At 46.3% G+C, this 10,994-nt stretch overlaps 1 protein-coding gene across 1 annotated transcript; it reads right to left on the bottom strand.

The window, feature by feature from the left end:
- Positions 1–857: 857 nt before the first annotated feature.
- LOC142840424 (melanoma-associated antigen B4-like) lies at positions 858–1,989 on the bottom strand. Its single transcript, XM_075956948.1, has one exon. The coding sequence runs from the start codon at positions 1,947–1,949 to the stop codon at positions 858–860; it is 1,092 nt and encodes a 363-aa protein (XP_075813063.1). The 5' UTR covers positions 1,950–1,989.
- Positions 1,990–10,994: the final 9,005 nt, after the last annotated feature.

Below are 10,994 nucleotides of genomic sequence, written 5' to 3'. Positions count from 1 at the left end.
AGACCTGCTGCGTGGTCTTTTGTGCCATCCCTGCCTAAGACTGCCCACTACTGGGGACTTGCAGCATCCTGGGACCCACTGTCTGTTGCCGGGGACCAGCCAACAGCCCACAAAGCTTGCTGGGGACCAGCCACCTTCCTGCCACGTGGTCTCCTGCACAGTCCCTGCCTGGGACTGGCTGCTTTCTGCAGCAAGCTGTCGGGAACCTGCAGCAAACCCATTACACATGCCTTTAATCCTAGCACTTGGGAAACAAAGTCAGGCGGATGTCTAAGTTTGAAGCTAGCCTGGTCTACAGAGTGAGTTCTATGACAGCCAGAGCTATAGAAAATTAAAAAATTCAAAAAATAAATTCTTGAATATAGTAATAGAGGTTTACAATTTACTTTCTAATGAATCCAAGTAAAGCCATCAAATACAATTTTATTTCACTTAGCATTCACAAGAAAGGAAAAAAGTATATTGCTAACAAATTGCAGTGGAATATGAAATTTTCAAAAATAACAGTAAGATACTTGCCACTTTACTTTCATCATCATATGACATCACATTTCCATGCAAATCCTCTTTCCAATGCAATGTTACATAGCATTTTAATAAGGTAAGGTTTTCCAATTTGTTGAAAGTAACAAAACTCTTGAGTCCTAAATTCACAAGTGACTAACCATTTTATGCAGTTAACATAAGCATTACGCAAATCACTGATTAAAGAGACATTTACAAAATAACAAAAATATATTGTAGTAATGTATAGAAGGTCAAGAATGTATACATTTTGGTTCTGGTATTCTATGAACTCTCCACTCATTAGGAGGCAGACTGTTCTTCAAATATAATACGGAAACCATAGAACAGACTCAACTACTTGTGTGAGTCTTGGATTGTATCCTGGCTTTGACAACGGTGCCAGCCCTACCTTGACCTCTCCTTCTTATTCCCCCTGCCTGATCTCTAAGAGCCAACTGGTAGAGATTAGGGAAGGCACTAGGGACAGTGCCACTGACCTTAGCTAAAACTTCCAGAACTTTCATCTTGGTGGTTTCAGCATGGGCTCTGGGTCCCCACAGGAACTCATAGCATGGTGGATCACTGCCAGGAATTTGGCGGTACTCCAGGTACTTTTCCTGCACTAGATCTTTGTTTATGAACTCTTGGGGCTCCCCAAAGATTAAGTGTTTCTTCCCAGCATATACCCCTACTGCATTCAGAAACTGCCAGACCTCTTGTTCAGTGGCACGATTGCCCTTCATGAAGATCACACCCAGGACAGACATCAGGAGACCGGTCCTGGGCAACCCCCAATTGCTACTCAGACTTCCCTCAGTGGAGAGACCCAGTTTACCCACCAGCATATAGGACTGAGTGCTGGGATCTATTTCCTTCAACTCAAGACCAAAGACTAGCTCTAGGCGTGCAGAGGTTTTATCGAGGATCTCAGGGAACTGTTCCTTATACTTCTTGTTCACTATGGCTATCATTTCACTCCGTGTAACTGCCTCTTTCATCTTAAACTTATCCAGCAGAAATTCTATTAGCACACTAGCCTTCCGCATGATCGGATCCTTAAGTGTGTGCTGAATAGAGGTCACTGTCTGAATAGCACCTGAAGTTTGCTTATCAGCAAGAGCAACAGCATTCCTATCACCTACACCAGAGACTGTGCAGGACACATCTGCCCTGTGAGATCCAGTGGCTTTTAGCCCCTGTAGAGCAGAAACATCAGGGAACCTGGAGCCATCACTCTGGTCAACAGGAGGACATGCAGCTTCTTTTCCAGTGTGAACTTCTGGGAGACCCTGGAGCTCACTGCGTGCCTGTTGTCGTTTTGCAGGGGAGCAGCTCTTACTCCTTTGACCCCTAGGCATGATGACTGGGCTAAGGAATGAAGCAGTAGAACTGACAAGGCAGGAATCTGAAAGGGTGACAATGAAAATCTCTAAGCACCACATTGTTACCAGATATAGAATACCTGGGATTTAACAAAGACCTGCTTTTGCAGCTTTCCAGAAGCACATCTTTCTTGGAACATACCAGGGCTCCTGTACTCGTGGATCAGTCTCTATTTTGCAAACCCTGTGGAGGAAATTAAAACTTGTTAGACCACTGCATGAAAATCTAGTCTCAGGCTTCCAAGAGTAGGTCAGGCCTTTCACTGGGGTCCCTTGGGATCAAGATTCAAGAGTTCCCTTACTTTACATTCATAACCAATCATATCTATTATTAGCAAAGTCCTTTATACCCACTTCCTTTTGTTCTTTCCAAACTAACACTACAAACTCCCTCAGTATTTCTCAGGTAGAAATTTAATCTGCCTTTCTTCCCACTTCATCATTCAGGTGTCAGTCGGGACGCAGTACTAGCAAAAATTGAAATACTGGGGGATTTTCCTCTTAAAAGGAGTGTTGTGCCGGGCGGTGGTGGCGCATGCCTTTAATCCCAGCACTCGGGAGGCAGAGGCAGGCAGATCTCTGTGAGTTCGAGACCAGCCTGGTCTACAAGAGCTAGTTCCAGGACAGGCTCCAAAACCACAGAGAAACCCTGTCTCGAAAAACAAAAAACAAAAAACAAAAAAAAGGAGTGTTATTTCCATGGTGATTTAAGTCTTTATCCTGACATTATCTGACTGCGGTAGAATTTCTAGGTTATTGTAGTGATAAGGAAACATTGTCTTACTATCTTTTCTTTTTTAAAAATATTTATTTATTTATTTATTATGGATACAATACTCTGTTTGCATATATGCCTGTTAGAAGAGGACACGAGACCTCATTACAGATGGTTGTGACCCACCATGTGTTTGCTGGGAATCGATCTCCAGTCCTTTGGAAGAGCATGCAATGCTCTTAACCGGTGAGCCATCTCTCCAGCCCCTTCTTACTTTCTTAAGGGAAAGTGAAGGAAAACTTCAGTCTTTGGTCCTTATTAGACCCACTTAGGCCACTGTACAGGAGTGAAGTCCTATGGTTATGCAAACCCACTTAGGCCACCATCCAAGGAGACACCTATGGGAATATGCATTACCCACATAGATCCCCATACAGTGGCAGAGATCTGTGCAAATGGACCCTCTTAGGCCACCATAAAGGGATAGAGCCTGTCACAACAGACCCATTACAGCCACCATGTATGGGAAGAAGCATGTAACTGTGCAAAACCATTTGTCCATAACACAGCACCACCTGTCTGTGTATATCCACCACACCAACATACACAGAGCATAGAATTTTGAAGACAGGTTTCTCTCTAGCCCCTTAGAGCCCAATAATTTTGTTTTGGTGAAGTCTAGTGCCCCGTGCCAGGGCATTCATCCAATGAGACCAGCAGAAAAAACAAACAAACAAAAAAACAGGCTCTTGGTAAAACTGCTGCATCTACCCAAAAACTCGAAAGATGCACACAGGCACCTAACCGAAAACAGCTTTACAAATAAAATGGCTAAAAGGGACAAGGAAGGGTGGAAGAGAAAAATTCTGACAATTTTAAAACAGATTACCCAACCCAAACCCAGAATTACCTAGAATAGATCACTAAGATGACTGGACAATTCAACTTCTCTCAGCTGAGTCCACGAAAAAAAGAGTAATCCTCAACTTCTGGTAACGTCTCTGCTGTTCCCACACACTCCTGAACAGAGAAAGGAAGCGAAGTCATGCTCACCTACAATTCCCTGGACTTATAATCAGAGCCCATAACTGATATTATGCTCAACTTCCGGCCCCTACCCTTCTGTTCCCTTAAACTTCTGAACAGAGCTGGAAATGATATTATCTTCACGTTTGGGTCCCTCCCTGTATGTTTCCTTAGACTTCTGAACAGAGCGCAGAAGTGAGATCATCCTCACCTTCGTGTCCCTCCCCTTATGCTCCCCAAGACTGCAGAACAGAGCCAGGACCTGATATAATTCTCAACTTCCGGTCCCTCCCCTTATGTTCCCATACACTTCTGAAGAGAGCCGGGAACTGATATAATCCTCTGATGACAACCGAGAAACGATAGTATTCTCACCTTCCGGTTCCTCCCTGTCTGTCCCTTAGACTTTTGATTAGAGCCCAGAAGTGAGGTCATCCTCACCTTCCAGTCACATCCCCTTCTGTTCCCGTAGACTTCTGAACAGAGCCGGAACTGATATAATCCTCCTATCACAGCCAGGAACTGATATTATCTTCACCTTCCGGTCCCTCCCTGTCTGTTTCCTTAGACTTCTGATTAGAGCCCGGAAGTGAGGTCATCCTCACCTTCCGGTCCCTCCCCTTACGTTCCCGTAGACTTCTGAAGAGAGCCAGGAACTGATATAATCCTCTGAATACAGCCGAGAACTGATAATCCTCACCTTCCGGTACCTCCCTATCTGCTTCCTTAGGTTTCTGATTAGAGACAGGAAGTGAGGTCATTATACCTTCTGGCTCCTCATCTGTTTCCTTAGACTTCTGATTAGAGCCCGGAATTGAGGTCATCCTCAATTTCCGGTCCCTCGCCTTATGTTCCCTTAGACTTCTGAACACAGCCCAGAACGGATATAATTCTCTTAACAGAGACCGGATCTGATATTATCCTCACCTTCAGGTCCCTCCCGATCTGTTCCCTTAAACTTCTGATTAGAGCCCGGAAATGAGGTCATCCTCACCTTCCGGTCCCTCCCCTTATGTTCCGGTAGCTTTCTGAACACAGCCAGAACGGATATAATCCTCTCACAGAGCCCGGAACTAATATTACCCTCATTTTCCGGTCCCTCCCTGTCTGTTCCCTTAGACTTCTGATTAGAGCCCGGAAGTGAGGTCATCCTCTCATTCTGGCCCCTCCCTGTTTGTTTCCATAGACTGCTGATTAGAGCCAGGAAGTGATGTCATCCTCACCTTCCGGCCCCTCCCCTTATGTTCCTGTAGGCTTCTGAACAGAGCAGAAACTCATATAATCCTCTGATCACAGCCGGGAACAGATATTATCCCCATCTTCCGGTCCCTCCCTGTCTGTTTCCTTAGACTTCTGCTTAGAGCCTCGAAGTGAGGTCATCTTCACCTTCCAGTCCCTCCCCTTATGTTCCCATAGACTTCTGAAGAGAGCCGGGAACTGATCCTCACCTTCCGGTCCCTCCCTGTCTGTTCCCTTAGACTTCTGATTATAGCCCGCAAGTGAGGTCATTTTCTCCTTCCGGCATCCCCCCGTTTGTTTCCTTAGACTTCTGATTAGAGCCCGGAATTGAGGTCATCTTCACCTTCCCGTCGCTCCCCTAATGTTCCCTTAGACTTCTGAACTAAGCCCGGCATGGATATAATTATCTTAACAGAGACCGGATCTGATATTATCCTCACCTTTCGGTCCCTCTCTGTCTGTTTCCTTAGACTTCTGATTAGAGCCCGGAAGTGAGGTCATCCTCACCTTCCGGTCCCTCCCCTTATGTTCCGGTAGCTTTCTGAACAGAGCCAGAACGGATATAATCCTCTCACAGAGCCCGGAACTAATATTATCCTCATTTTCCGGTCCCTCCCTGTCTGTTCCCTTAGACTTCTGATTAGAGCCCGGAAGTGAGGTCATCCTCTCATTCTGGCCCCTACCCGTTTGTTTCCATAGACTGATTAGAGCCCGGAAGTGAGGTCATCCTCCCTTTCCGGCCCCTCCCCTTATGTTCCTGTAGGCTTCTGAACAGAGCAGAAACTCATATAATCCTCTGATCACAGCCGGGAACTGATATTATCCTCACCATCCGGTCCCTCCCTGTCTGTTTCCTTAGACTTCTGATTAGAGCCCGGAACTGATATTATCCTCACCTTCTGGTCCCTCCCTGTCTGTTTCCTTAGACTTCTGATTAGAGCCCGGAAGTGAGGTTATCCTCACCTTCTTGTCCCTCCCCGTATGTTCCCGTAGACTTCTGAACAGAGCCGGAACTGATATAATCCTTTAATCACAGCACAGAACTGATATTATCCTCACCTTCCGGCCCCTCCCTGTTTGTTTCCTTAGACTTCTGATTAGAGCCCGGAAGTGAGGTCATCCTCACCTTCTTGTCCCTCCCCTTATGTTCCCATAGACTTCTGATTAGAGCCCGGAACTGATATAAATCTCTGATCAGATCCGGAATTAATTCTCACCTTCCGGGCCCTCCCCGTTTGTTTCCTTGGACTTCTAATTAGAGCCCGGAAGTGAGGTTATCCTCACCTTCTTGTCCCTCCCCGTATGTTCCCGTAGACTTCTGAACAGAGCCTGGAACGGATATAATCCTCTTATCAGAGCCTGGAACTGATATTATCCTCACTTTCCGGCTCCTCCCCTTATGTCCCTGTAGACTTCTATAGAGAGCCTGGAAGTGAGGTCATCCTTACCTCCCGGCCCCTTCTTGTATGTTCCCCTAGTCTGCTGATCAGAGCCCAGAAGTGATATTATCCTAACCTTCCGGCCTTTCCCTCCTGTTCCAGTAGACTTTTATCAGATCCTGGAACTGATATAATCCTCTGAACAGATCCTGGAACTAATATTATCCTCACCTTCTGGCCCCTCCTCTTCTGTTCCCTCAGACTTCTGATCAGAGCCAACTAGTGATATTATCCTCACCTTCTGGCCCTTCTCCTTCTGTTCCCATAGACTGCTGATCAGAGCCAGGAAGTGATATTATCTGCAACGTCTGGCCCCTCCCATTTTATTTTTATGTATCTCTAAATACAAGTTGGAAGTGATTTAATAGGCAACTCTCTTCCTTCCCATTTTGTTCCTCCCATTCTATTTTTCTTGATGTGTGACTAGATCTCAGCAATGAAGTAATCTGCAACTGTGTTCCTGCTTATTTTGTTCCTGCAGACCCGTGATTAGGGACTCATGCACTCTTCAACTTCATATTTCCCCTCTTCTGTTCCTGTTTACCTCTGAACACAAAATGGATGTGAAGCAATCTTCACCTTCACATCCTACCCATTTTGTTCCTGTGTTTCTGTAAATAAAACTCCATGGGTATTGTTCTGCTTTCTTTTGTTCTATAGGTTGGAGTTTCCTGATGCTTGTCTTTTCTAGCTAGTTATTATTCATTCTTATTTAGCCCTTTCCCATCGCCTCTATTTGTCTTGCTTCTCTTTAATACTGTTAGTTTTCCTTTGTTTTTATTTTCCCCATCTCATCTCTGCCCCTTCTCTCCGTTCACCTATGGCTGTTTCTATTTCAGGGTTCTGATCTCTCCTTTTTACCACTCCCTTCCTCTCCCTTCCCTTGTCTCTTGTTTCCTACTCCCTACCTACCTCTCACCTCTTTTAGCCTAGTGACTCTTCCCCTTGCTACTTCTCCCAGCATTTTCTTTCCCTACCACTCCTTAACTTCTCTCCTCCTCTCCTCTAAAATTCCTGCCTCCCCTACATACTTCCTTCACTTGCTTTAACCTAATCTTTCCTCCTCTCCTCCACTCTCCCCTCTTTACTCATCTCCCTACGTATTTTGCCTTCCCTTTCCTCCCCTCCCCATCTCTTTTTTCCTAATATTCCTTTCCTCTTCCCTCCTCCTCTCCTTCGTTTCCATTCTCCTCCCTTATCTACATGTAATTACCTACATGTCTCCTTACTTGGGTTCCTTTCTCCTTTACCCACCTTGCCCTACTTCTCTCATTTCTTCCTATCACTTCCCTTCTCCACCTACTTCACCTTTACTTTTTACTTCCATCCCCACTCTTCTTCACCTCTCTCCCCTTTGTATCCTTTACCCTCCCCACCTACAACTCCACCCCTTTTTCCTTTCCTTTATCCTCTCCTTTCTTGTTCTACCCTACCTCCTTTCTCACTCTCCACTAACTACTGCCAGAGCTGTTTGGCTAGGGACAAAACTTCTGGGTCCTCTCTTTGTTAAGTGCAAAGAAAATGGTGGCAGCCACGTTTTTCCACCTGGTGTGACTATTTACATTTAGCTGTCTGCTGGTAGAAATTAGAAATGTCAACCTATTTTCCATGAGTGGGGCAGAAAAATATCCAAAGGGCTCCGGGCCCCAAAAAAGAATGCACTGCTCAACGAGTGCAGTGCTAGGGGAGAACTCGAGAAAGGGCAGCTGTCCAAGAGGCACTAGGCCAAAAAGGGAGCAGTATCTGAGGGGCCCCAAACCCCCAAAATGAATGCACTGCTCAGTGAGTGGAAACCACCAGTCCTGTTTGCTGGTAGAAATTTAGAAAGGAACTGATAATTTTTGCAGGTTTGTTTCCCACAGCTGAAACTGTGAGAATGGCAAAACCAGTGCAAACCCCAGGGCAACTAGCTAGATGTCTCCAGGCTAGTGCAGGGGTTGATAATAAAGCCAAGTTGATTCCCAGCATGAGCTCAGGAACCAGGGGCTAGGGACTGTTCCAAACAGCAGGGATAGCAAGGACTGCTTATGAGAGGTCCAAAAAGGGAAAAAAAATCTGAACAATGTAAAGACTATTCTGAGTGGTTTTTAGCTATGGGAAGCAATAAGAGGTGAATGTGAGCCAAAGCTGACATGGAAAAGGGAACCTTACCATTTGCAGCATTGGAAATTGGTCCAAGTCCTGGGTCCCGAAGTGTCCTCAGCTAGCTCTCCTGCATGCAGGAGCGAATGTGGAGACAACCTGGCTGAATCATACACCAATGTTATGATTTATAAAGACGTGGTGGAAGAACAGTCCCACGAGGCACTTTGGATGGTCACACAATGCCTCGGTGGAGCAGTGATGGTCACCTGAGGCATCAGCAGGTCCTGTGTCTTCTGCTGCGGGTCACCTTGGTGGGTGGAAAACCATAGTGCGTGAGAGATAGACAGATATGTCATGTGGAGGGAGAGTTTGAGTGTAGAGTTTATTTAGTGAGTTATGGAAGAGAAAGGGGATCAGTGGGAAAAAGTGAGAGAGGCAGAGAGATGGGGGATGTAGGAAGAGGGGGAGAGAGACAGTGGTTACCTCTTTAGAAGAGGGATGGGAAAAGAGAGAGCACAGGCTGGAGGAGGTAGGAGATCCTCTTGCCTTGTCAGAAGGGGTAGTTGGGAGTGGGTGGGGCTTGTCTCTTAAAGGGTCAGGGTACCCAGGTGACATGACAGGCCACCAGGCCAGCAGATGAATTAAAAGTTGTTAATTTTGATAAGCTCTGAGGGACTACACAATTAGCTGACAAAAACCTGGCCATCTTTCTGTATCAATTACAAGAGACCATGGTTTAGTATATTCAACTTGATGTAGCGTCCCTTGCAGGAGCCACCCATTTCATTTCTCAGTCAGTGCCCAATAGTAGAAAGAATTTTTTTAAAAAAGGCTGAGGAGGGTCCACCAAATCCCTTGAAAGTTTTAATGCCTGAGAAGGGGCAGCTGAGTCTTCCTGAAAGACAAGGCTGCAACAGAAGGCTGTGCTCAGAGCCCAAGCCTTAGCAGCTGCCCTGAGGCCACCAGGACCCCCACAACATGGACAAGGTAAGCCAACCATGAGACTCCATCCCACCAGAGCTCAGCTTCAGTCAACTCTGCCAGGAGCCTGCTGCAAATGTAGTCTGGATGGACACTGGTCATGATATTTTCCTGAGTCTCAGCAACCAATGAGACCAAATACTGTCTGTAGACATCTGGACACTAAAAATCAGAATGCCCCTGTGCTGGCTCATCCTCCATGCCATGCTACAGAGGCCCAGCCTCAAAAACACCGGTAGCTGAGACTGTTCAGCCTTCAAACTACTCAGCCTGGCAGAGGACTGATGCAGCCCAGACTTGGTGACTCCCATTGCCCTTTCCAAGCCTAGGATAACAATGCAGGTACAGGGTAAGTTCATTACTTTTCTTTTGGACACAGGAGATACTACTCTGTTTTAACAGCTCACTCGGGTCCTACAATTCCCTCACCAAATTCTATCATGGGGTGAATAGGACCCTTTCCTTACCACTTAAAACCTTGCTACTTCCTTGCATTCTTGAGGGGCGATTCTTCTCACACTCTTTCTTAGTCATACCTGCTTTCCCTGGACCTCTACTTGGTTGTGACATTCTCAGCCATTTTGGAGCCATACTTGCCTTGAGCCCCACACCCTCTCCTGAGTGCCACTTTCTTCCCCCCTTAATAACCTCATAAGTTTCTACCCCACTGTCCTGTTCCTACACTTCCTTAGCCAGTGGATCCCCAACTATGGTATATTTCAACCCTTGTGGTTGCTACTCACCACCAGCCAGTCCTAGTCCATCCTAAGGACCCTTCTTCCTTCCCTTCCAGGCCCCAGTTTCCTATTTCTGAAACCCACCACAGAGGCCTTAAGCCTATTATCACCCGCCTTCTATCTCAGGGACTTTTCATTCCTGTCAACTGACCCTGCAACACTCTAATCCTTCCTGTGCATAAGCCTTCTGGTTCTTACCATCTGCTTTAAGACTTCTGCCTCATAAATGAGGCAGTTATTCCAGTTTACCCTCCGGTTAACAACCCTGACAATCTCCTGTCTAACATCCCTCCTGCTCTCTCCCACTTTACTGTTCTGGACCTGAAAGATGCCTTCTTTACTGTCCCTTTACACCCTGACTCATACTTCCTCTTTGCCTTCACCTGGGAGGACCCTAACACCCAATGCCCCAGACAGCTTATGTGGACTGTTCTCCCTCAGGATTTTCAGATAGCCCTCATTTCTTTGGCCAAGCCCTGGCTCTGGTTCTTCCTACCTTTGACCCTGGTCTTAGAACACTTCTCCAATAGATTGATGATCTTCTCTGTAATCCCACATTTGCTCTGTCACAATAGGCCACTACTTGGTTCCTGAACTTCCTCAGATCCCTGAGATACTGAGTTTCACCAGGTAAGCCTCAGTTATGCTTTCCCACAGTGGCATATTCATCCAAATAAATAAACTCAGCCCAGAGTCTAAGACCCTCCCTCACCTCTGACAGGGTCCAGGCCCTGCGGGATTTACACCCCCTAACCACAGCGGCTCAGATCCTCTCATTTGGGGGCCTGATGGGATTCTGCCATCACTGAATTCCTAACTTTTCCATTACAGTCAAGCCTCTGTATCAGGAAGCCAGAGAGACCCACCGGACATCTCACACACC

Source organism: Microtus pennsylvanicus, chromosome X (assembly GCF_037038515.1).
Source record: "Microtus pennsylvanicus isolate mMicPen1 chromosome X, mMicPen1.hap1, whole genome shotgun sequence".
NCBI lineage: Eukaryota > Metazoa > Chordata > Mammalia > Rodentia > Cricetidae > Microtus > Microtus pennsylvanicus.
The sequence above is the reverse complement of the archived record's forward strand: the minus strand, read 5'-3'. Positions and strand labels throughout refer to the sequence as shown.